Genomic DNA, 26,699 nt, shown 5'->3' with positions numbered 1-26,699 from the left:
CGTTCCCAGACTCGGGGTCGAATCGGAGCTACAGCTGCCAGCCTACATCACAGTCACAGCCATGCCAGATCCGAGCCACATCTGCAACCTACATCACAGCGCACGGCAACACCGGATCCTTAACCCTAGGAGCAAGGCCAGGGATCAAACCTGCAACCTCATGGTTCCCAGTCGGATTTGTTTTTTTTAATTTACTTATTTGCTTTGTTTTGAGAAAGCTTTTTAAGAATGACTTCATATCCAGTTTATTTCATAGATGATAACTGAGGAATCTCCAAACAGGGAGGAAAAGAAAGTGTGCTGTTTGAAGGATGGGCAAACCCACGGCCCTGATTCTCAGGCCCAGAGCACACGGTGCACGTGCTCCTGGGTTCAGAGCCAAGAGCCAGCTCGCAGCCACTTACCGAAATACGGTTCATTGGAGCAGCCTTTCAACCGCACTCCCTTTGGGGTGCACTCGATCAGAAAGTGCCGAACCAGTTCATTGGCCAAATCTCCAGCTGTAGTAAGAGATTTTAAAAAGAGAAGACAATTTCTAAAAATGAGAGCATGAATCACTAGAGAAATGCATATCAAAATTACAATCAGGGGAGTTCCCGTCATGGCGCAGAGGAGACAAATCCGACTAGGAGTCATGAGGTTGTGGGTTTGATCCCTGGCCTCGATCTGTGGGTTAAGGATCCGGCGTTGCTGTGGCTGTGGTGCAGGCCAGCGGCCACAGCTCTGATTAGAGCCCTGGCCTGGGAACCTTCATATGCTGTGGGTGCGGCCCTCAAAAGACAAAAGACCAAAAAAAATTTTTTTTTTAATTACAATGAGGTATCACCTCCCTCTGGTCATAAGGCCAGGAGAGGGACTGCTAGATCATATGGCAACTCTATTTTTACGTTTCTAAGGAGGCGCCACAGTTTTTCACAGTGGATTTTTCATCAAAAATTCTACAAATAAATGCTGGAGAGGGTGTGGAGAAAAGGGAACCCTCTTACATGGTGGATGAGAATGTAAGTGGTGCAGCCCCTGTGGAAAACAGTCTAGAGGCTCCTTAAAAACGTAAAAATAGAGTTGCCATATGATCTCACAGTCCCTCTCGCGGGCATTTATCCGGAGAAAAAAGCCATGGTTCACAAACTGCTTACGCCCCATGTTCACAGCAGGACTATTTACAACAGCCAAGACATGGAAGCAGCCTGAATGTCCATCAACAGACGAATAAAGATGTGGTGCATATGTACAATGGAATACTACTCAGCCATAAAGAAGAATAATGCCATTTGCGGGAGCATGGATGGACCCAGAGATTATTACACGAAGTGAAGTAAGTCAAAGACAAATACCTTGTGATGGTGCTTCCATGTGGCATCTTAACAAAATGATACAAATGAACATATTTACAAAACAGAAACTGACTCACGGGCATAGAAAACAAACTTATGGTTACCAAAGGGGAAATGGATAAATTAGGAGTTTGGGATTAGCAGATACAAGCCACTAAATGTGAAACAGATAAACAACAAGGTCCTACTACAGAGCACAGGGGACTATGTTCATTCAATATCTGTAATAATCTACAGTGGAAAAGAACTTGAGGAAGAATATATATTTATACATATATGCACATGTATAACTGAATCACTTTGCTATGCACTGAAACTATCATAACACCGTAAATCCACTATACTTCAATTTTTTTTTTTTTTATGGCTGCACGCATGGCATATGGAAGTTCCTGAGCCAGGGACTGAATGTGAACTGCAGCTGAGACCTACACCATAGCTGTGGCAATGCCAGATCCTCTAGCTTCATGGTGCTAGGCTGGGAATCGAACCCTTGACACTGTGCCACGGCAGGCACACCATACTTCAATGTCCCCTGCAGTGGGCGGGCTGCCAAGAACCACGCTAGGAAAGGTCGCTGGGCTGCAGGAAGGAGGCTAGAACCCCCTGCGGTCACCGCGCCTGGGGGTAAAGGAGTCCTCAAGCATTCTGCCCAATCCCCGTGATGGGAGGGAGTCAGCAGCCTCCAGCTCCTTCCCCTCCTAAGAGGAGAGGTTAGAAAGACCCAGATGTAGCTGCCCAGGAATAAATGGCTGAAAGGAGCTGGAAGGGTGCCTGTCTTCTGGGTAAGACTCAGCCAGGAGCCAGGTCCTCAGCCCCTCAAGGAAGCAGGCCGTCTATCACACGGCTTCTACACAGCCCACAAGCCCAGAGAAGGTGCATGTGAAAAACCACGGAAGGGCGAGCTGTCTGCTGGTGGAAGAGTACAAATGACACAAAAAAAGACGAGGCCGTCACCACTCTGTGCTAACAAGTCCTGCAGACATGCCCGCTGTGCTGCGCTTCTGTCCCGCCTCCCTCCCGCCACAGGAACGCGTCTGCTGCACCTCCTGAATTCTGAATTTCTGATGGCAGGACCCGCTGGAGTTGGGTTTGGGCCCCACATCTTGCCCGCAGCAGGCTCCCCCGGGACGCTCATCATAAACCACACAGAGAACCGCAGCGGTGACAGCCTTTCGCAGGGGCCGTATGGCTGGCAGGAAAGAAAATCCTCAGGGCCCATAAAAGGCACCCCTGAATAAAAGCGAGGAAAAAACACTTCGCCCTCCCGTTGAGGGAGGAGAACGACCCACCGCTTCCAAAGCCGAGGGAGACAGAGTGTGGTCGGGATGCAGGAAACCCAGCTGCTCGGGGCTTGGGGAGCAGGTCCTGCCCATCTGGGGCTGTCCTGTCTGCCACCAGGGGTGGGTGGTGACTTGCTGGGCTCCTCCCAGGTTTGGTCACCTCTCCCCTCAAATCCACCCTTGGAATGTGAAGTGCAACTGCCAAATTCAGGGGCTGCGGGAAGCCAGATAAAGTGTCACCCAGGACGCCGGCAACTGGCATGTCCTGAAGCCTGTTATCCTAACGTCCTCGATTTTGTGCCCTGGGCCTGAAGGTGAGAGTCAAAGTTATACATCATCATTTGTATTTCCAAAAAGACAATGCATGCAGAAAAAAAAAAAAAAAAAAAGGTTTGGCCTTGCTTTAAAAGCTTCAGCTAGGTTACAAATGCAACTAGTATCCATGAGGATGTGGGTTCGATCCCTGGTCTCGCTCAGGGGGTTAACAATCCTGTGTTGCTGTGGCTGTGGTGTAGCCAGGCAGCTGCAGCTCCGATTCAATTCCTAGCCTAGGAACTTCCATATGCCCCGGGTGTGGCCCTAAAAAAGCAAAACAAACAAACAGATAAATAAATAAAAGCTTCAGCTAAAACTGAGGGGGAGCCGGGAGCTGCTGTGAACTCACCTCCCGCCCCCCCACTGATCCCCGTCTCCACAGACCCTCAGAGGTTCCGGCCCTGAGACCCTTTTCTGCCCTAACCATCACTCAGTGTGTTTCCAAATGCCCCGCATCCTCCACCACCAGGCCAGACTCAGCTCATGAGCTACGAAAGCCTCTATCTCCACCCCAAGGCAAGTGGAGAGTTTTGGTGGAGCTTCTCCTGCAGGGATTCTGGGCACCCCGGGGCCCTACTTCCAAGGCTTCGTTCTCCAAAGTTCTCCCCGATGGGCACAGAGCCTGCTCCTCCTTCACGGCCAGATACAACGACACGCACGGTCTGGGCTCCAGGCTGAGTCACCTGCTTCCACGCAGCCCCGCCCCATCTCCTCACACAACCTCTCCCTTTGCCCGGACTGACCATCTGTGTTTCCTGAAAACCCCGTGGCCATGGCCCAAGGCTCGGCCCCTCGACCCCCAAATCTCATGTGCTTCAAGGGGGAACTTGGTCCCAGGTGATTTTCTCCAGGAAGAGTTTTAAGCAGAGATTTCCTCCAGGGGATGGTTCTGGGCGCGGGGCAGGAATGAAGCAGGTGAGGGTTCTTTTGTTTGAACACCAGGGGCTCAGAATCCGTGCTTATTCTGATCCTCACCCCCAGCTGCGCCCAGGTGCCCGAGGAAGAGCCCTTTGACCCACGGACATTCCTGTGTCCAGTCTCCACTCGGGGGAAAAGAGAGCGAAAGAAATCTTTTCGCTTGGAGTTTGCCGCAGAGTTGATGAGAGGCGGGAGGGGCAAAGAGGGCAGGGTGAGATAGCAAGGCAAAAAGAATAAATCAGAAGCCGTATGTTACGGGAGAGAGGGTATTGATTTGTTGGGAGCCAAGCTTGTCCCTGAGGGAGGAGGAGAAAAGGGACCTCGTGATACCGTATCAGCACGAGCTCAGGAATTTTATAAGTGATACGTTCTCCAGCTCTGGTCCTAGAGAGAAGCAGCGACAGTCCAATAGCCAAGAGGCGATCTAGCAACTCGAGCTTGGTTTCTGGATGCCACCTTCCGGTAGAGAGAACCAGGGACCTTTGGGGAAATGGCCAAGGCGGGGAAGGAACAAAGTCAGCCTCAAACACGTTTGCTGTTTCAGAAAGCTGGGGTGCCCACAGACTGGTGGGGCTATGCCAGAGGGCGCTGGGGCCAGCCGGAAGGGCTTGCACGGCCAAATCCAGGATCCCTGGGACAGTCAAAAGCAACGACGGTGATGGATTTACTACACGCAGGAAAACACACGGAGGGGCTTCCCCAGGAGGCTGTCAAGTGCATTTGGGTACACACGCATCTGCCCCATGATGCCACCTACTCGTGTCTGCAGGCACTGCAGACTCTGCTGTGCATCACTGTGCTCGCAACAAAGAGCATCAAAAAGAGCAAGAAGAAGACATGAATGGAGAACGCATTATTCAGCTAACATCTGCCACCTGTGCAGAGTGCTGGACCAGAGCGGGAGGAAGGCTTTGGCCATGCCCTTGAGGAGGGATTATCCAATGACTCCAGGCTGACACTGGCCTCACTTCTAATCCATCGAAACACTCTACAGGGTGCAGGAGCAAGCACTGTGAACGAAGGATGCCGCCTTCTAGGCAAGAGAAAAGGAAAAATGCACACCTGCCTGCATTGGAGAAAGAGTGAGAAGATGCACAGCAATTTATGGCAGACTCTTCGCCCACTTGAGGGGAGTAAGCGGGGGCTGGGGAGGATGGGCTGAAAATGGGAGCCTTATCTGAGGCTCCCATGTCCTGATGTCTGCACAAGGGGATGGATCACCCATCAAAGCAATAAAAAATAAAATTAACAAGTAAGTAACCTCCCTTCCTGAGCCAGGACTGGCACTTGCCATCTGCCTCTCCTCAGACGGAACCACGAGCCACTGCAGCTGCCGACCCTCGGCACCCCCTGAAAGGAGCTCAGGGCGGAGCTCAGGAGGAGGCGCTCTGTGCTCTGGGAAGCCTGGCAGAACAGGTCTTCAGAGAGATGTGTTCAGGACGAGATTTTATGAGCCCAATTCTGGCATCTCCTCACATCTAGAAAAGCACAAAAATCCTTCCTGGTGACGTCTGCTTCCCATGACCGGCAGTGACCTTCTGTAAAATGTATGCCTGGCTGCACGTACCTCCTCCCTGTCACCAAAATCACACATACTCGACGTTCCCCCCCACACCTCCCTGGAGCGGTATTTCAGAGCTGTCTGCAATGCTGCCTCCTGGGCTCTAGTCCTCATTTGGCCCCAAATCACACTTAACTCTCAACTTTTAAGTTGTGCATGTTTTTGAAGTCAACAGAGTACTTCCTAACGTCCACCCGAAAACATAAACACTAAGAAGAAAACCCATGAGTGCTGTCCGGGTCACCCACCATCCCACGGGCCCAGGTGCCCTGACAGTCACGTGGCTGAGCGGAGCCGGCCAGACCCACCTTTCTTGTTCAGCTGCAAAACGGAAGGCGGGGGTGTGGCCACTTTCATGGCCAGGCCGTAGGCGCCTCGGAAGGAGTGGCTGTCCCTGACGATGAAGGACCCAGGCTCCTTGTCCTTCAGCATGGCGATGGCTGGGGGAGGAGAGCAGAGAGACATGAGTGTCCGCCAGGGGGACCGTGGCCTCTCCCCTTAGGGCAGTGACAACGGTCTCTCCTGCAACTTGGGTCCCTTCTCAGCTGGAGGGCAGTGGCACGGAACAAAGCAGAGGCCCTCCTGTCTGTGCAGTTGGGGGGCTCTTGGGGAGGTCTCTGTGATGGCCAAGGTTTTGTGGGGGCCTGACCGTAAGGATGCAGGGGTCAGGGGGCCCATCCCTTTAGATCACAAAGGTGTGGCTTTTCACACAGGCTCCCGTGAACCCTGCAGCACCTGGAAGGTTCCAGTGAGGACTCCGACCTGACAGTGCAGGAAACTTGAAGCCCCAGGGGCATCGCTGCCCAGACCAGCTCCCAAGACACACAGCGTGGCCGAGCAGGAAGTGGGGGGTGTGGACCAAGGGGCAGCCAGTCCCCTAACTGGCCTTTTTTCTTAGAAATTTTAGAAAGTGCAGTCTCAACTTTCAATGGAAGGAAAGAGATTTCCAGTCATACTTTCTGCAGACTGTGGATGTACCCAAAACGTTACTAAATGTTTAATACAGATTCCCAGATTTGCCCCAGGGGATGGCAAAAATGCGGCCGTAGGTGGCTTTCCAGCCGGCGGCTCCCAGACAGATGCAGCCATTGTGGCCCACTGTTTCCAGCCTGAAAGGGACAGTGCCCTCCTTTCTGATGTGGCCATCACTGTCCGTCAGGCCACAGCTGGGCCTGGCACTGTACCTCCCACCTGCCCGAGGGAAGGCTGGGAGGCATTCAGCACAACTTTTTGCTTAAAAGGAACAGCCTCCGCTTCCTGCTCCAAGTCTGGCCCCCCAGCTCCCATGCTCACAACATAGGAAGAAAGAGGAATGGGTGGGGGTGCGAGTAACCTCAAGCTAGTGATGCTGCCCAGACATCCGCAAGACTTTTTCCTAGTAACTGGAAAGCATCTCAGAATTTTTTTTATAGACATGTACCTTTTATGACGAGAAAACCAGGGGTTTAAAGGATAAAGTAATACAAAATTTCAGCCATGGAAATGCAACCTTTCTATACAGCCCAAGGCTCCGTCCGGAGAACTTCAGGAGCCTGGACATAAACCCAGGAGTGGCAGGAAGCCCCGTCACGCCTTAGAAGATAACCTCAGGGAGTCCTCTGTCTGAGGTCCCTTGGGCACCCCAACTCCAGCCAACCTCCCAGCATGATGCTGGCTTGGCTGCAGGGCAAAACAACTGGTTTCTCCTATACAATTTTCAGGGCACTGCCCGGAGCCAGGACAAAGCCACGAGGCAGGAGCTCGTAAACTGCACGCAGGGAGGGAGGGAGAGGAACACAGCGCTCTTGCCTGAGAGCGGGTTTGACGGAATGCTGGGCAGGTGCAAGCCTGACCTGGTGCAGGGCGAGCCAGCCTCCCTCACCTGCTGCTCCGGCAATCCAAGGCCCCAGATGATGGCTGGGGTGGGGTGGAAGCAGGGCCCCCAGGCCCACATCCTGGACGTGGGGGGTTTTGTCTCAGTGTGTTTTCTAAATTTAGGGGCATAACGTGTATTATTATTTTTTTTTTTAAGTAGGGGAAAGATCACTTATAGACATTACCATTTTTTTATTGTGAACCACTCACCAGAGCTTTTTCTTTGTAAGTCACAGTTTCCCTTCACTGTGGTGGAAAGAGGGCCCCAGGCTTGCAGGCGGCAGACTGCTGGGCAGCAGAGGAAAGGCTGGGTCTGCTCCAGCCCATTCTCCCCTCCCAGACCCCATCCCAGAACGTGGGCCGCCTGGGTGCAAGGGAGCCAGGCTCTCAGCACAGCGGAGGGGGCTCTGACGACCACAGTGGGCTCACTGCTTTCTGGGACAGACGTGAGCCTATGCTGCGGCCATGAGGACAAGCATAGGACACCCCCCTCGTGGGGCAAAGCCAGGGCTGCCAGCTGCAGTGGCCAGCGGCCACATCCTCGTCACCCCTCTCCCTGCAGCTGGCACTCTCACGGATGGTGAGAGTAGAGGCCTGAGCATGGCTGGAACAACCATACTTCATTCCTGCTTTACTTGAGAGCCCCTTTCCTCCTGGTACTTTCATGTTCACTCTTTTTTTTTTTTTTTTAACTGCACCCATGGCATGCGGAAGTTCCCGGGCCAGGGACTGAACCCTCAACACAACAGCGACCTCAGCCACTGCAGTGACCATGCCAATCCTTAATCTGCTGCACCGCAGTGGAATTCCTATGTTCACGTAAAATAAGACATCCCAAGGAATTAACCTTGCCATAGGAACAGGTGCACAACTGTGCCCCCAAAGAGAATAGAGGTTTTTTGTTTTTTTTTTTCTTTCCTGCATCTCCCTGAAATCTCACTACAGCTTTTCCAGAAAAAGGCACATTCCAGCAGTTACAGCAAAACCCACGCGTGGCTGTCTTCCATCTGCAGAAGCTGGCACACCAACAGAACATTCGTCTGTGTAGGTGTTCTCTACACGAAACGTCTAGAAAATAGAGGAAGTTACGCTTCTGGAGTCCCAACTGGAAAAATCAACGCCCAGTGCACATAGTAGCTATTTTGAGATGGGGTCCACCCCAAAGAAATATTTTTAAATGTGTGGCTAAGATTAGGCCAATGACAACAGTAACGCCTGCCGCCCACCAGGTGCCAGCAGGGGAGGTGCCCTCCACCCGGGCCTCTCCCCGAAACCCCACAAGGCAGGCTTTGTCATCCTGGCCTGCAGGACCGCCTGGCGCACTCCAACCAAGCCTGGAAGCGGGAGCCTGGCTGTTCAGAGACGGGGGCAGCCCAGCACAGCCCTCACTCGCCTCTGAAAGGCTGTGCCACTAGTGTAGGCGGGCCCGCTCAGAACATTCCAGAACAGAGCCCTCAACAAGCCCTTCTTAGAGTCTGTGGGGTTGGGTGAGGTGCAGAGGCGCTGGAGCTAAGAGGCACAATCACGCAGATTCTGGCGACCAGAGCAGGGAGGGGACGAGAACGGAGCGTTTGGCCACAATGGGGCCCTGAAACGTGGTGAGCGGCCCAGGCACAAAGGACAATTCAGGGCCTCAGGAGCCCCCCCAGCCTCTGACTCCCCCACTCCCCCTTCGAAATGACAGTGGGTCCATTGAGCTCAGTGGAAGAAAGGCACATTCTTGCCATTCTTCCAATCTGCTTAATTGAGTAGAAGGCTGTCGGTGGACGTTGCACCGTGCTGGTTCCCAGCCACTTCACTGTTTGCGTGCAGGCGTTTTGGAGACACAACAATTCCCAGGAGAGTGGCTGGGATGTCCCCCCGCCCCCCGAGCTGAGACTGTGGCACAGAGCGGCCGCGTGGGCTGCACGCCGACTCGTCTTGCCCCTTGAGGCCACACCACCCCCTTCTCAGTGCTGCGCCCACCGCCAGAGCCCCTGGGGGACCTCCTTTCTGAGCACCCTGGCCAGTGTTTGCCAGCCTCCCCGCCAGTCCCACGCCAGCCTCTGGGAGGGATAAGCCTGAGGGCGGCCCTGCTGTGGCCTCGAGGGAGGACAGGGGCTCCTGTGAGCAGGGCCAGCACATTCTCATGGACCCCATGCATTCTGCTGGAGTGAGTGCTGGCTGCCCCCAGAGGGACCACCCCTCCAGCGGCTGGCCGGCCTCCCTCTGGGCTGCCTATCCCCTTTGCATTCTGGTAAAAAGTGACATATGACCTAGCTGCTCAAAAACGTTAATGATTTCTCATTTTTGCTGATCTGGACGTGAGGCACTGGGCTAAGCCCACCAACAACAGGTCCAATCCTTGGGTGCTTGTCTTCTCGATGTGGACACAGGCTGGGGCATCAATGCGTTAGAGAAACGCCTCTCCCTCCCCCCACCCCCCCATCCCTGCCATTGGGGGCCCGTGACGCCACCTTGTTATAACCTTCAGGCAACACTGGCCAGACCTCGGCTGGTGAAAGCCGCCAGAAGGTACACCCCACCCACTGGAACAACCATGACCCATTCCATTGTCAGAACCGAGCCTTTACAGCAAGAACTTATAGCCTCCCCACCCCCTCCCACCCCCACCCCAGGTCTTGAAGCGCAGGCATCGCAGGAACCCCTCGGGTCTGGGGGCGGGGGGCGGCCCCAACATGCCCACCCTGTTCCCGCCTCCGGGTGGCCCAGCCCTCGTCCCACCGGCACACCTTGCTCTCTGGAGATATCCGCCTTGTACCAGAACTTGGATGTGTCTTGGACGAAGTTCACGGACACGTGCTTGTCACCTGAATGATCTACAAAACAGAATTTAAAACCAGGAACCATGAAGGGCGTTTCTTACTGCAACCTGTCACCAAGAGGGACCTAGAAGTGCAAAGTCCCCCTGCCTAAAGAGAGAAGCACTCTCAGTAACCACGGGGCACAGGGCGTGGCTGCTTCACAACGCAAAACACGAAGACAGCAGGACACTCCAACAACCCGCAGCTGGAGACGGCGGGCACGCGAGCAGAGCTGATGTGCTTTTACTCCTGTCACTGTCTTCTTATTCCCTCTGCACTGGAAACATCGCATAATTAAATTCCAAATGTATTCTTTTTTTTCTTTTTTTTTTTTAGGGCCACACCTGCGGCATATGGAGGTTCCCGGGCTAGGGGTCCAATCGGAGCTGTAGCCACCAGCCTACACCACAGCCACAGCAACGCAGGATCTGAGCCGTGTCTGCGACCTACCCCACAGCTCACGGCAGTGCCGGATGCTTAACCTACTGAGCAAGGCCAGAGATCGAACCTGGGTCCTCATGGATGCTAGTGAGATTCATTTCCGCTGAGCCACGATGGGAACACCTCGAATGTATTCTTTCAATTTGTTTAAGGTGACTTTCAGACGACACTGATCCCAAGTGAAAGGGGAAAACCGCCACTCAGGTGTCTGCATTTTCTGCTGCGGACTGTATCTAAGGTGGTACGCAGGAGCCCAGGGTGAATTAAGCAGCGGCTCTGGATCAGTACTTTGCTCTGGGCTAGAAGAGCAGAGATGCTCTGAGATGGAAAGGACCCCTTGAAAGCTCCGGAATCTTCTTTCAAGGTGCTCAGCCCAGCACTGGCGCTGGTGCTCACGGGGCAGCTGGGCCAGGGCCCTCCCTCCCGGGTGCAGGAGGAGAGCCTCCCGCGGCGGAGACGCACCTACCTGGGGATGGTGCTGCTGCCTCTGCAGCCTTGGAAAAGTCCGGGAGGACGTTGGGGAAAGGGATGCTCATGGTGCTCCCGCTGTGAGGGCTGGAGAAGCCGCTGGAGGACGGGGAGACGGAGCCGAAGGAACGGTCTCCCTCCGAGGCCCGCTTCTTCTCGGGAAGGGGCGGCTGCCCGGGCAGGGTCATCCCCGGGCCCTGCAGGACCGGGCTGTGGTGGCCGCTGTGTCCAGGCGCCACCGTGAGAAAGTTGTGGGACAGGAAGCCATTGTCGGTGGCCTCAGCTGCTGTCCGCGGGGGGCCGGGGGCGGGGGACGCCCCGTGGGAATTGGCCAGCAAGGCCCCAGAATCCTCCCTGGGGGCGAGGCCACCTCCCGAGGGGGCCGTGCTGAAGCTCAGGAAGGCCTGGTTGCTCGGGGGGCCCAGGGCTTCGGGCGGCTCCACCAGGGATAGCTCGTGGCCGTGGAAGGACGTCTGGAGCTCGGCAGGCGGGAAGGGGGGCCGCCCGGGGCCGTCCTTGCCAGGCCCGGAGAACTCACTGGCGCCGAGGAGGCTCCCTGCAGGCCGGCTGCCCCCCAGCAGGGCCAGCGTGGACTTGGGGCTGCTCTCCACCCACGGGTGCTCGGCCGAGGAAGGGCTGTTCAAAAGACAAACCACCAGAGAAGAAGTCCAGGGGGCTGCCTGGGAATGAGCCACGGATCCCACAGGGCGAAGAAGGGGACCCGGAGGCTGGATGCTGGGGCTCCCCTGGAGTGTGGCCTGTACCCCCAAGATCAGAATCCAAGTCCTGCCACCTTCCCACTTGACTTTTCACCCCCAGACGCTCAGGCACAGCCTCGGGGACCAGCCCGACCCACCTGCACAGCCTGCTGTGCCTCTGCCTTCCTCGCGCTTCACCTGGCCAAGTGGCCTCTTCTCCCCAGGATGAGGCTCGGCTGTGTCCCTCTGAAGCCCTCCCAGCCCAGAGCCACGTGTGCCCAGGGACCAGTGGTGTCCCGCCCTCTCGTGCCTCCACGTGCGCATCAACCGTATGTCTACTGAAACCGCCTCCCCTTCTTCCTCTTCCCTCGATGCCCAACTCAGTGCCTGACAGTTTTCAGCAAGGGCTTCCTGGTACAACCCGCTGATTGCGGATGCCAGTGAGAAGCTACGAAATTGGAAATTCCACTATTAAGAATATTGGAAATTACATCATATTTAGAAATATAGGAAGCCAGCTAACACATATATTCCACGAGCAAACACGTATCTGCCTGTGGGTGATGCTGAGCCCTGACGAGAGATGTCCCGCTTTTTTTGTAAAGAGAAAGGAGGGGAATTAAAGCTGGCGACTGTAAAGCAATGTGCCCACACATGAAACACTCAGTAATGACTCCTCCCCTGAGCATCTGCACTGGTCGCCTGGCAGTCCTCTGCGGAGGAGAATCGGACATCTCTCTCTGTCCCGGGCCCCCTCCTTCCTGTTTCCCCAATCCCATCGAGGGGGCGTTCCTGCACCCCCTGTACTTTCCCGAACACCTGCACAAATTCCATGTCCTGCAGTCCCGCCCACCCTCACCATCCCCCTAATCTGCAGCCCCAGGCAGGTCCCCTCCTGGCCTGGCCACTGCACCCCGCTTTCCAGCCTCAGCTCGGACAACGCCTTCACGGATGCTGGTCCTTAACCCGCCACTGTGCCCCGACCACATGCAGGGTGCTCCTTGAGCGCTCTGCCTGCTAAGAGAGAATGTCACCTCTCAGGAGTTTTTGTTTTGACTGCATTTTTTTTTTTTTGGCCACACCCACAGCGATGGAACCCACACCACTGCCCTGACAATGCCAGGTCCTTGACTGCTAGGCCACCTGGGAACTCCCTTGACTACATTTTTGAAGCGTGACGGCTGTCAATCCACAAGACAGCCTGGTGTCACGTGGAGGAGGGGCACCCGCCTCCCCTCCACCCTGCTCGCCCTGGTGTCTATACAAGCAGCCTGGGTTGGGCTCAAAGGCCCACCTTACCTCTCCCTCCGCTGGCCGGAGCTGTTGCCAGAAATCGTGCAGGAGGACGTGAACGCCCGCTGGAAGGAGGGCGCCGCGGGCATGTCGGCCCGGAGCATCGCGGGTTTGGGTCCAGCAGGGCTCTCTGACATTCCCGCAGAGTGGCCGAGAACCTCAGGGCAGCCTCGTGGTTCTGGAGCAAGAAACACGGGCAGACCGTAAGGAACAGTGTCACTTGTGACGTCCTCTGCGGCAGGAGACAGTGACCCCGTCCCTCCCAGCACAGCTGCTTCTTGCCTCGCACGTTTCCAAGAGGAGAAACCCCAAACCTGCCCCCTGGCGCGGCTTCCCCCACGTTGCTGATGATGGTCGGTGAGTGAGCTCGTTTACAACGGAAAGGGACGGAGCCCAGGGTCACCGCCTGGGGACCCACGTACCCTGACTGACTTGCACGATGACGAAGTAAGCCATGTCCCACTTTAAAGGACAAGGCATCTGTGCAAACCAGCAGGAGGCCCCCACGGAAAAGGGCCATTTTCCATAAGGTGCCAGCCCAGGGGCTATAGGCTGGGTGGGCCCATGACCTCCCTTTGTGCCCCAGGCTGGGCCTCGAGCTTTTGGGTGACACGGCCCTGCCCATGGTGTCCCCAGCTCCGAGGCCCAGGATAAGAAGCCGAGCACCAGGAAAACCAGCCTGTCTGGCACCTGCACGCCCAGGGGACTTCACACGCTCCACTGAGCAGATGCCCATCCTGCTTTCCGACCACCGTCGCCATCACTTCCGGCATAGGCACCCAAGGCCTGTGGAAGTTCCCAGGCCAGGGACTGAATCTGAGCTGCAGCTGCAACCTATGCCACAGCTGCAGCAATGCCAGATCCTTTAACCCACTGCGCCGGGCCGGGGATGGAACTCACACCTCCGCAGCAACCTGAGCCACTCCAGCCGGATTCTTAACCTACTGCACCACAGCAGGAACCCCAAACCCACAGATTAAGTCCAGAGCTACCCAGGGATTTTTGCCTGGTAACCAAGACAGAAGCAGCAGCTGGGAAGCCAAAAGATAAGCTGGGATTTTGGCAGGTCCGCGGTGGGGTCTGAAAGAAACAAAACCTAGGAATTCAAGGCACTTAGCTAAGAAGAAAGAACCTTGTAAACACTGCCAAGGTCCCAGGTGAGCCCCTAAAGGCTACAGCCTAGGAAGATGAGCACCAAAACTAAACTGGCCCTAACTGGTCTAAATGGTCTGCCCGAGAGTCAATCATACGCCCTCTGGGGAATTAAACCACCCTTCAATGGCTGCCTCTGTCTGCCCATCCATCTATCCATCCATTCATCTGACAACTACCCAGCCACCCATCCATCCTATTCCTCTATCCAACCATCAACCCATCTGTCTATAATTTTTGGATACAATATCGGATATTTAATTAAAAAAAAAAACAATCAAGCATGCCAGGTAACAAAACAAAGAAATGAAAAGACAGAAAAAACAAAACAAACAAACAAAACCCACCAACAGCTAAAACAAATACTGGAGGTAAAAGACTTTGAAATAACTAAACTGAAAATGTTTCAGAACAACTAAGAACAGAGAGAAACAGAGAAATGGAGTCCGCTAAGAACAATCAACTGGAAATCCCAGAACTCCAAAATAAAATTAATGCAATTAAGCATGAAGTCAGTGATTTTATCAGCAGGTTAAACATGGCAGAAATAAGTCAGAAGAAAATATGTAGCAAGCACCGAGACGCAAAAGAATGGAAAATACGAAAAAAGAGAAGAAAGACACATAGGACATGATAAAAATTCTAACGCATACGCAACTGGAGACCAATTGGTAGGGAAACTGAATGAGGCAGAAGCAAAACTGGAAAAGATATTTACTGAGAATTTCCTCGAAGAGACTAAAGAAATCAAGCCACAGGTTTATTTGCTTTTTTTCAAAATTTAAGTTTGTTTGTTTGGTTTTTTTTGTCTTTTTAGGGCCGCACCCAATAAAATATGGAGATTCCCAGGCTAGTGGTTGAATTGGAGCTGTAGCCACTGGTCTACACCACAGCCATAGCAACGCCAGATCAGAGCCGCATCTGAGACCTACACCACAGCTCATGGCGACGCCAGATCCTCAACCCACTGAGCGGGGCCAGGAATCGAACCTGCGTCCTCATAGATACTAGTCAGATTTGTTTCCGCTGAGCCACAGCAGGAACTCCTGCCGTTTTTTTTTTTTTTTTAAGTCCATGAAATCTAGGCAGGATAAGTAAAAAAAGTACATGTAGTCCCTTAATAGGAACATTTATGAAAGTCAAATTTAAACATAGCATCTCTCCATTTGGGGAGGAAAGTGGGAGCCAAACTCAGTATTAACTTTTTTGAGAAGTTACAGAGAAACCCAGTGCTGTTGTTCTATTTGTACAAACCACACTGTAAGCCCCTGGGGATGGGCACTGCCTTCCACCTCCGGCTGCAAATGCTCAGGCACCACCCGGGGCTGGGCTTGGTCAGTGTCAGCGTCCCAACAGACCTGGGTGCGTGTGTCCTACTGGGCCTCACCCAGCCATTCCTAGAGCAGACACAGTCACCCCACCCACAGTAAATGTTCTGCAGGAAATGTTGGGTAATGGGGAATTCATTAATCAGCCAGATGGTCTTCAAAGGCCGCCCTTCAGCCCTCTCGATTGAGGCTGGGATAGAAAAACAACGATGCAGGCTTCAGACATCCCGCTGCACCCGCACTGCTCTTCCCGGTAATTAGATCTTCAGTGACGCCTGCTTGAACTCATTTTCCGCTTTATTTATTTCTGTATTTATTTCACTTTTTTGCTTTTTAGGGCTGCACCTGTGGCTTATGGAAGTTCCCAGGCTAGGGGTCAAATTGAAGCGACAGCTGCCGGCCTACACCACAGCCACGGCAATGGAGGATCCGAGCTGCACTGCAACCTGCACCACAGCTCATGGCAACGCCAGATCCCCAACCCACAGATGGAGGCCAGGGGTCAAATCTGCATCCTCATGGTTCGTAGCCGAGTTCATTCCCGCTGAGCCACAACAGAAACTCCCTCATTCTCCACTTCAGATGCACCTGCTGAGCACCAGCTACCCGTCAGCCGGGTGCTGGAGGCTGTGGGAAAGCGAGCACCTGGGTGATCCGGCCTTCCAAGGAAGCATTTTGCCCAAAAGAGGAGGCTCGAATTAGCAGCTCATTGAGGAACATGTGAGGTGCAGCCAGAGACCTGCAGGCAGAATCGTTTCTGTTTGGAGAGAGTGGAAGGCTTCCTGGAGGAAGTGGCATTTGCTGGCTCTGTGCTCACAAGGCAGGAACCACCCTCAACCCCCGCCCCCTTCACTGCTGACCCACCACTGAGCTGGCAGCTGGTGGGAGCTTCAGGTCAGCCATGCCATGAAGTGATGAATGAGGTGGCTGAGGCGCAGAGGCTAAGGGCAAAGTCCAGGGCGCCGTGTGGAAATACAGTTCAGGGGGCTGGCCCGAGGAGAGGGAGGACAGGGGCACCCACCGGCCCCCAGGCCCCACGTCGAGGAGCAGCACTGAACTCTGGGAATCAGAAAACCAGTTTATCTATCAAGTCTAGCGCAGCCACTTTAGGGTTATTTGAACATTTCACAGGCCACGTGTGAGAGACCGTGGCACTGGGCGCGCACGCAGCATCTGCTTGCAGGGTCGGGTCTCAGTTACCCAGGCTGCCCCCGTGGTCCCCGCGCAGGGACACGGGCTGCATGTCAGGGCTGCAGCCATCTCCGGGATCCCACACCACACGCACAGCCAACATTCCCACCATGGGAGAAGAGGCCGAGGGAAATCAGACCCCGCTTTGTGTCGTTACCACATTGCCTGTTCCAGAAAACAGCAAGCGCAGTGCTTCCCATCAAAGTGGCTTTGTTCCTAACTCCGTTCGAGCCAACTCTGGGGCATGCACGGGGTTGTGTGCCCTCTGGTCAGATCACTCCCAGCCCCGGGCACAGGACTTCACCCCCTCAGGGGGGCCGCCGAGGACCTCGGAGTGGAAGGCATCGGCTTCCCGGCTCCTCCATGTCCCAGAGATGCAACAAGCACTAGGAGTGGGGCCTCATGGGCAATGAGGGTGCACCCTTCCCCGAGCAGAGGGGTGCTGCCCACTGTCCGCACTGGGAATCTAGAGACGTAAGAACAGGAGCCCCACACAGCCGGGGAAGGACCCTGAAATCAGAGCCCAAGCACAGCCGGAGGCACCAGTTGCCTGAGTCAAAGCTGCAGACTGCAGACCCTTCTGTGGGATCTGCCCCATTTCTAGAACGTGCACGCCCTAAGAGCAGTGCCCTAAGAGCAAGCAGAGGTGTCCTGGCTGGTTTTTTGTCCAACTCGCACATCTGCAAAGTTAAACGACTGGTGAAATTGCCAAAAGGACGACTGCCCGTGGGCCCCAGGCAGTGGGCCAGGCGCCGTCTTCTCAGCTCTGGAGCCAGAAGGAGGCTCAGGGTGCAGTGACGGCTCTGGAGCAGATGAGGGTGAGTCTGCGGTCTGCCAGGGCTGGGCTGCAGGCACCGTGCAGACCTGGCCCCCAGCTGCCTGCCCGTGAGCACTGTCCTTGGCTCCTGACACCCAAGAGCATACCCCTCCTCCATCAACTACTCGAAGGGCTCCGGGGAAACCAGACTCTGGCCCACGGCCCCCTGGGGATGTGTCCACGGTGTGGCGGGGAGGGCAGCTAAGGGTCGCACGGACACTGCCTTACGCCCCATGCACGGGCTGTCAGAGCCCTGGGGCCTGACCCGACCTGGGCCTCCGTTAGGTCCCTGGCAGCCTCCAGGCAGAGGGGCAGGTCTGCTCCTCCTCCTGCGTCCTCACACCTCCCTTCCTGCCAACACCCAGAAGGGGCCGGACCTTCAGTGTCTGGAAATGCGACCCCCCCACACACACTTCCTGGTGTTCCCTGTGCAGCTGGTACCCTGGAGCCGAGTGCTGGAAGGAGGGAGCTGGCCTCTCCCTGGGGGCTGCCCTCGGCTTCCCCTTCCAGCACTTCCTGTACCCAGAACAGGGTGAGACAGGCTCGTGGGCGCTTTGCCAAACGGTCTATTTTTATATTCTCGCTGGGGCCGCTGCAGGAGGGTCTGTGGGAAGCTGGGTAACATTTGCTCTCGGCTTGCTACTATTTACATCACACGGAAGGTAACAGGAAGAGAGGGAGCCAGCTCTGCTCGCAGGCCGGGCTCCGGCTCACCGTCCTCCAGACCCTGGTGCCTCCCGCCCGGAGGCTGAGACCGACCCGTGGAGGGACAGGCCAGGCAGAAAAGGTGAAGGAGGGGCCTGAACGTCCACGTTCATCCCCGCAAGATGCAGGAACCGCTACCTAAACTAACAAAAGTCAGGGCACACAACGCTTAAAGAAAAAAATCAACATTTTCCTGTCTTAGTTACATAAAACATCTTACAAATGCATACAAATCACTTGTTCATATATGACTTACTCTTAATAAGGATAAACTGCCATAAAATCTGTTATAGGGCCTTTAATGAAGCTCAAATTTAGCTGAGGTCAAGATCACACTTGCCTAGGGAAGCGAAGCCTCTTGAGCAATTTGTTATTTCACTACCTAAAAGGTCCGTCTCAACCTCTGACCCACAATCAACAGGCAGACTCACAGTAAACTTTTAGAAGTGCATATAATCTTTTTTTTTGTCTTTTTTTTTTTTTTTTTTTTTTTTTGCCATTTCTTGGGCTTCTCCCGCTGCTCCCGCGGCATATGGAGGTTCCCAGGCTAGGGGTGTAATCGGAGCTGTAGCCACCGGCCTACGCCAGGGTCACAGCAATGCGGGATCCGAGCCGTGTCTGCAACCTACACCACAGCTCACGGCAGCGCAGGATCGTCAACCCACTGAGCAAGGGCAGGGACCGAACCCGCAACCTCAGGGTTCCTAGTCGGATTCGTTAACCACTGCGCCACGACGGGAACTCCCATATCTGTAATCTTTTTATCCATCTAGTCACCGTTCATCCATCAATCCCCCTCCTCCCTGTCTTTCATGTTGTAGCTATTTCTCTCTATTTCCTATCACGAATCTCTCTCTATCTCCATCCCTCGGTCCGGGCGACATGGGGGGATGATGTCATCAACCGGGAAGCTTCCTTCGCCAGCACATGAGAGAGTTCCACAAAACGGAACTCTTTCGTCTCTTTCACTCTCTTTCTAGCTGTGAAACTGGGAGCTGCCAGGAAGGGGGTGCACAAGCTCTCCGAGTTCGAGTCTGGGTTCTGCCCCACGTCATGGACCACCCAACACACTCTCAGCCTCTGGGACCTCAGGCTCTTCATCCTCGGAAGCCCATCAACTAGGACCAGAGAAGATGATTTCCAGGGTCTGTTTCGCTCTAAAGTTACCCTCTATTGTCTCCATTTCCTCTTCCCTCCATTTCCTCTATTGTGTCCCTTCCTCCATCTCTGCTTCCCTTTGTAAATTGCTGGTTTCCATCTATGGCCATTTGCTGTCTCCCCTTTTTATGTCTCATTTCATCTCTTGAGTTTTGCTTTATGGGTACCACAAGGTGTACATAAAATAGTTCAGAGGTAAAATCGACCTTTTTTTTTTCTTTTTTTTTAAGGCCGCACCTGTGGCATATGGAAGTTCCTGGGCCAGGGGTCGGTCAAATCAGAGCTGCAGCTGCTGGCATATGCCACAGCTTGAAGCAATGCTAGATCCCTAACCCACTGAGTGAGGCCAGGGATCGAACGCACACCCTCACAGAGACCACATTCGGTCCTTAACCTGCTGAGCCACAATGGGAACTCCCAAACAGTCCTTTTTCTCTGTCTAGATCTAAATTTAAAGTATTATTTTGGGAAGCTCAACAGTAATATTTTTTAAGGGAACCCTTATCTTATAATTCTTCTGTTATTTGTCCGTAAACAACATAGCGTTTAACCAGCCCTCTTGAAAGCCAGGGGAAGATGGACAGGCAGCCAGATATAATGACAATTAAGTAGCGTAAAACCCTGAAAGACTGAAAAGCAAAGTTACGGTAGATGTTCTTTTTTTGGGGGGGGGGTCTTTTTGCCATGTCTTGGGCCGCTCCCGCGGCATATGGAGGTTCCCAGGTTAGGGGTCTAATCGGAGCTGTAGCTGCCAGCCTACGCCAGAGCCACAGCAACACAGGATCTGAGCCATGTCTGCGACCTACACCACAGCTCACAGCAACGCCGGATCGTCAACCCACTGAGCAAGGGCAGGGACCGAACCCGCAGCCTCATGGTTCCTAGTCGGATTGGTTAACCACTGCGCCATGACGGGAACTCCCATGGTAGATGTTCTTGATGAAAATCAAAGTTCTTCTTCTCTGGCCTCACAGACACCCTACAAGCACAGTAGGAAAGGATCGACGGTCCCCAAAGACAGAGATGTACAGTTTCCTGGCCTCGCATACATCCCTCTTGTAATCCCTTATGTCAAAATCACATCATATGGAGTTCCCATTGTGGCTCAGCGATAACGAACCCGACTAGTATCCTTAAGGATGCAGGTTCGAGCCCTGGCCTCGTTCAGTGGGTTAAGGATCTGATGTTGCCATGAACTGCAGTGGATCCCGAGTTGCTGTGGCTGTGGTGGAGGTCGACAGCTGCAGCTCTGATTCGACCCCCAGCCTGGGAATCTCCATAAAAAGATAAAAAAAATAAAATAAAGAATAAAAAAAAAATCACATCATATGAATGTGTTCTATGGGTTAAGGTCACCATTTTCAGTAAGTACCAGGAGTGCCCTCCCAAGGACGGACTCTCTCTTCTAGAAGCATTCTCACCCCTGACAGAGCTAGAAGTGCCCCACACAGCAGGACAGCCAGAGACGGGGGACCTTCTGTGAAGTTCTTATCCAAACTCAAATTATCCCTTTCAAATAATGATGCTGTCAACTAGAACAAAGAATAAAAAAATGATGCCACCGTGGTCCTTTTCCTCAATAACACAGAAGAACCAGAAAACACAGATACAATAGCTTATTACAATTAGGACTTTGTTTCTTCTGATTCTTTGAAGATGCCCCATTTTTGTTCAGAGGTTCTGCTTCAAACATGCTGGAAAGAAAACACACTTGCCCCCATTTAGTTGGTATTGTGTAGGGAATTCTAATGTAGAAACGGTTTTTCTTCACAATGAGACTTTCCAAAGCAGTTTCTACTCCAGGGATGCCCTAAGCAAGGCCAGTTTCTCAAGTGACTAACGAGGGCTCTTAGCAACCTATGAAGAATGAGCATGTTTCAAAAATGGGCTTTGCTGGGAGCTCACAAGAAAATAAGCTCCTTCTTTCTTTCCCGCTGGCCTTTAAGGAAGGATGGCATTGGGGCGGGAGGGTCCCGAGGACACCAAGACCCCCCAGAGCCCATGGCTGAGGGGGCCTACACATCAGGGGAATGAAGTCCCCTGACACCAAACAGGAGCCAGAACCACCCTCTGCAAAACTCGCTTCCGTCCCCTTCCTTAAAAAGATCGAGGTGAAACATACAAACTACCTTCTACTCTTTTCACCAGTTTTCAGCGTGCAGTTCAGAGGCACTAGGTACAACTCACGGGCTGTGACACCATCAGCACCAACCACCTCCAGAACGCTCGTCATCCTGCAAAACTGAAACTCTGTCCCCACTACACACCAACTCTGCATTCCCCCACCCCCCGCTGCCCTGCACCCAGTCCTGGCTCCCACCATGCCGCTTTCAGTCTCTGTAAATCTGATCCCTCTAAGCACTTCATATAAGTAGAATCATACAGTACTTGTGCTTTTGCGTCTGGCTTCTTTGCTCAAGGGTCATCCATGTGTCGCATGCCTAAGACGTGCCTTCCTTTTTAAGGCTGTATGATATTCCACTATACGGCTGGATCACACTGTTCATCCCTTCACCTGAGAATGGACACTGGGGCTGCTCCCACCTGGCCACCAGTCCCCTCAGCTAACACACGCATTCGCAGCCTTACACGGAGCTGCTACGTATTTTAAGCTAGAGCTGCCAGAGTCTTCCCAGGGGGACAGGGATCCCTCCCAGAGGACGTGGCACTGAGGGCCAGGTCCAAAGGGCCAGGTCTCTACAGTCCCAGGGAGCCGGGTCCATGCGGCTGCTGACCCTGCAGGTCCGTGAGCCGATGGTGTCCCTTCCAGGGAGCTGGGAGGGCTTGTCATCAGGAGTCATGGCCACTCCACACGATGACACCAGGGCGCCACTCCCACGTCCTATCCCGGAGATGAAAGGTGAGGCTCTGTGTCTTCCAGAAATGCCTGCTTTCCTGCTGGGGCTGTGGCCTTTGGAATGTGCCTCCGCTTCTTTCCTCAGCAGATCCCTCGGCAGTGAGGGGGTGACAGGCAGTCTTTGAGTCTTATCATTTTATGAGACAACTCCGTGCGTGCGCTACCTCAACCCCACCTGCGCCAGGAAGCAGGACACTGTCCCAAGCCAAGGCCTTCTAAGGAAGGCCTCTTCCTCCCTCACTTTATGTCTCTTGGATGTTTCGGGCGTCTCTGGATGACTTCCTCAACCAGCTGGTGACGTCCCTGCAGTGAGGACTTGTACCTGCTTAGCCCTGGTTTCCAGTTGCCCAGCACACAGCGGGTATTTATGCAGAGATGTTTGCCAAATGAGCAATGCTAAAAATAGTAAGATTGGGACCTTGCGGTTCTGGCCAAGATGGAGTAGCCTCGTCCCTCCCCGGCCTGGCATTGACAGCTACCACCCCGGACTGCACACCACCGCAGGCACCAGAACTGTGGCAGCAAGAAGGACCTGGGCACCTGGGCAGGTGAGGAAGGACACCGCGGCGAGTTCCCCGGTTCTTGCCTGCTTCCCATAGATCCCAGAACCATCCGACAACAACAACAGCTCCTGGAAAAGCCTGCTCAGCTAAGCAAACAACTCAAACCAAAGAGAGAGACAAACCCAAGAGCGGCCTAACAGCAGAAGAGCTTTTTGGCAATACCTGTCCTGTTCCGCCGACCAAACAGCCACCGGACCCCCGCCCCTGGCTCCACCATGGGTTTAGCGAGGCCCAGGGGAATGCTGATCTTCATATCACACGCACCTCACAGGAGGTGCCCCCCATTTCCCCACCAGGGGAAAATGAGCCAGGTGCCTCCCCACCGAGCCTCAGGATCAAGGACAATGGTGCGATCGGACAGGGGCACTGTCTCCTCCTGTGTCGGCAGGGCTGGCTGGAAGGTGCATCTAAACACCTAAATGTCCACGTGGCCCTGGAGCTACACCTGGACAGGAGCGCTGCCAAAAAACAAGACCAGAGGAAACCGCATGCAGGGCTCACAACATAACATCAAAAAAGTCCAGGAGAAAACCTAAAACCGTCTCATCACACCAAGAACCAGACCGTGAACCTGCAGGACAACGGGGAACCCACGGGAGCTCCTCAAGGCATGTGCCCTAAGGCAGAGGGACAGGGCCCTGGGTGCCATCAGGTCTGCTCTACCCACAACCCCGCCCCTTCCAGGACCAAATCTTCTCCTGGGGGAAACCCTGCCCTCTCACCTTCTCAGAGCTGTCAAGGAGACCCATGGCCTTCTAGAAGCTTCTCTCTGTGCACGCAGTCACGCCAGAAAGCTGGCTGCCCCAGTGATTCTCGGGTTCTCCACCCCGCTGAGTCTTGATTATACCTACCCCAGTCCTTCCACCACATTCCGCTGGCTCCCACCCTGAGTGTGAAAGCTTTACCTGGCTTTCCTCTCCCTCGTCCACCTGGCCGCCCCCGGTGTTTTCTGTTGAGACGTCCGACGCGTGCTCCCTGAGGCTCCCCGCGGATCAGGTATCAAAGGACACCGCTCCAGGACAAAAGTTCCCTGGTATTTAGTGGCAGAACTGGAAGCTGAACTGGATCTCTAATTTCTTCATCCATGTTTTAAACGTCTGTCTGCAGGATAGGAGATGATGGGACCGAAGGAGGAAACAGGACTGCGGCCTGTGAAAGGGAGTCTTCTGGACCCCAGCTCCTCCGTAAACTCTGATTCGGGTAAAGCCCCCCCCCCCAATACACACACCTTTTTTTCTTGGCCACCTTCGAGGCATGCGGAAGGTCCCAGGTCCAGGGATCAAACCCGCACCCCAGCAGTCACTGCAGCCACCACAGTGACAACACCAAATTCTTTTTTTTTTTTTGCCTTTTCTAGGGCCGCTCCTACGGCATATGGAGGTTCCCAGGCTAGGGGTCCAATCGGAGCTGTAGCAACATGGGATCTGAGCCGCATCTGCGACCTACACCACAGCTCACAGCAACACCAGATCCTTAACCCACTGAGCAAGAGCAGGGATCGAACCTGCAACCTCATGGTTCCTAGTCAGTTTCATTAACCACTGTGCCATGACGGGAACTCCGACAACACCAAATTCTTAACCGCCTAGGCCACCAGGGAACTCTGAGGCTACCTTTAAGTCACAAGAAAATGCCTGGAGAAGAGACCGTCTCTGGGGGCCTTTTGCAAGGTGAGTGGGACCCGGGGCGCCTCAGCCATCCCGGACGGACGGCAGGAGACCAGGCTCCACAGTGCCACTTAACACCCATCAGCCACACACACAACCCCCGTCGCCACCCAACCTGATTCCAATGCAGCTGAGCGGCTACTGCCTTTGGATCTCATTTTATTATTTTCTTAAAATACAGGGAGGGAAACTGATGGGTAGGAGGAAAGGCAAAGTGAGCAACAGTCGGGAGGATTGTTGGTACACGGCCGGTCCTTGACGTGCCAACTGCTGGCCTTCTAAGCCGATCGTGAAACCCAGCGCCGCCCAAGCGCCACTGCTTTCAGAGCAGTGCTGCAGGCGCGCATCTGCATGTCCATGACTCCTAAAGCACAGATTTCTCAAAAGATGTTTTAAAAGCCTGGGTAGAGCACACACATCCATCTTCTTTGCAAAGGGAACAATAATGGAAATCAGAATAATAGCTGCTCTGGGCTGAGTGCTAAGCCACAGGCAGGCGTCATCTTTTTTTTTTTTCTTTTCTTTTCTTTTTGGGGCCGCACCTGCGGCATTTGGAGGTTCCCAGGCTAGGGGACAAATCAGAGCTGCAGCTGCCGGCCTACGCCACAGCCACGCCAGATCTGAGCTGCATCTGTGACTTACACCACAGCTCACGTCAATGCCAGATCCTTAACCCACTGAGCAAGGCCAGGGATCGAACCGGCATCCTCATGGATACCAGTCAGGTTTGTAACCCGCTGAGTCACCACGGGAACTCCTGGCAGGCATCACCTGATTTACTCTCATAAAAAGGTTTCTTTGTGCAAATGATGACTCCTATGTTATGGATGAGGAAAGGGAGATGCTGAAAGATGGAGGGGCCTGCTGTGGGAGTTCCCAAGTGTGGAGAAGGCCTGGGGCATCTGGGCGTAGCCTGCAGCCCTGGGACTGAGGCCACCCCTTGCAAAGAGGGCCTGCAGGGAGCCCCACCTGGAAGCTGGCTCCCAGGATTTATCAGCCACCATCACCAGCAGAGAGAAAAAACCTCTCTCCCCTGATCTAAATGGACCAAAACGCACTTAAATTCACCCTTGGAGTTAAAAAAAATATTTCCACTCTAACCAAATAATTTCTCATAGATGGACACACATATGGAATTCATGGAAAATTACTATGATGTATATATTGCATTCTAACGACAGGAAACATTTGAACAGACATTATCTCCCATTCTACTGCGGAGAGATCCCCCAATCCTGGAAGAGAGAACATAGGAGACTTTCAGGCTGGAAAGAATGAGAGGGCGGACCCCCCACGGGTCTGGGCTTGCCTCTCTTAGAGCCACTGTTCCTCCCCCTCCTAACAGCCCCCACCCTTGCAGCCAAGACACACACAGCGCTGAGTCGGCCCAGGGTTAGCAGAATGCAGAACAGCAGTGGAATCCTAGGGGCAAGGATGCCCCCGGGCAGCCACGGTGATCCAGGCGCCCTGCCTGGCCCCTGCCACTGGGGGTGGGTTCAGAGGTAAGAGGCAGACCCAGATGCTCTTCCCTCTAGAGGCTCCAGTAATACGGTGGGCGAGCGGGTGATTTCGGGGTGTGTCTCGTTTTAAAGTCCTGGACTCAAACCTTCCCTCTGATTGCTCCAGCAGAAGATGGGACAACAGCAAAACTCATTTTGAAACCCCAACGTTGCTCCTCAGTCTGGCTTGAAGCATTTAGTAAAAGCACCACTCTCCTAAGAAGCAGTAGCACCCAGGTGCAGCCCCAGGGGTCCCTCTGTCCTTGGGGCAGCCCGAGGTCACTCAAGGGGGACTCCAAGGGTGCACGGGACAGCCCTGGAACTGGGCAGGCGGGCTTTCTTGGTTGCAGCAAAAGAATGTGCTGTGCTGGGAAGTAGCCCCGGCTCCGGAAAGCCGCACATCTGTAAACCAGGCTTTCCTCTGCCCCAGTGAGTCCGCAAAGACAAAGCATGGCTTTCTTTTGGAAGGAGGAGCCCTCCAGGCTCCAGGACAGGGGCGTTTTGTTCCGCAGCCTTAGGACCTGAGGGCTGTCAAGTGACGGGGGACACGGGGAAGAGCCACCCTCCTCCCAAGCCCCATCCTCCGGGCTTCCTGGCCCCGGACCCTGCAGCCCACCTCCTCCCACTCCCCTCCTCCCCTCCCCCACCGCCCCAGAGATCAGGTTTCAGCGTCGCCTGGAGACGTGGCCAGAGGCAGCGCGGAGCTGGGACGCAGCGCAGCCGCTTACCTGGCACCGCAGGGCACCGGTCAGTCCACGGCTGGCCCGGGAAGTGGGGGCCGGCGGAAGGCGCT

At 54.3% G+C, this 26,699-nt stretch overlaps 1 protein-coding gene across 8 annotated transcripts in view; it reads right to left on the bottom strand.

Moving 5' to 3' along the window:
• The window catches only part of TNS3 (tensin 3), a 229,719-nt gene that overhangs the window by 15,143 nt on the left and 187,877 nt on the right, over positions 1-26,699 (bottom strand). For all 8 annotated transcript variants that reach the window (XM_047763136.1, XM_047763141.1, XM_047763140.1 and 5 more), the window contains 5 exons: positions 12,976-13,147; positions 10,977-11,614; positions 9,998-10,084; positions 5,720-5,851; positions 405-500 (listed from right to left, as the gene is read on the bottom strand). In XM_047763136.1, coding sequence (XP_047619092.1) covers positions 405-500; positions 5,720-5,851; positions 9,998-10,084; positions 10,977-11,614; positions 12,976-13,147 — 1,125 coding nt within the window. The remainder of the gene's footprint in view (positions 1-404; positions 501-5,719; positions 5,852-9,997; positions 10,085-10,976; positions 11,615-12,975; positions 13,148-26,699) is intronic.

This window comes from Phacochoerus africanus, chromosome 16 (assembly GCF_016906955.1).
Source record: "Phacochoerus africanus isolate WHEZ1 chromosome 16, ROS_Pafr_v1, whole genome shotgun sequence".
Lineage (NCBI taxonomy): Eukaryota > Metazoa > Chordata > Mammalia > Artiodactyla > Suidae > Phacochoerus > Phacochoerus africanus.
The sequence above is the reverse complement of the archived record's forward strand: the minus strand, read 5'-3'. Positions and strand labels throughout refer to the sequence as shown.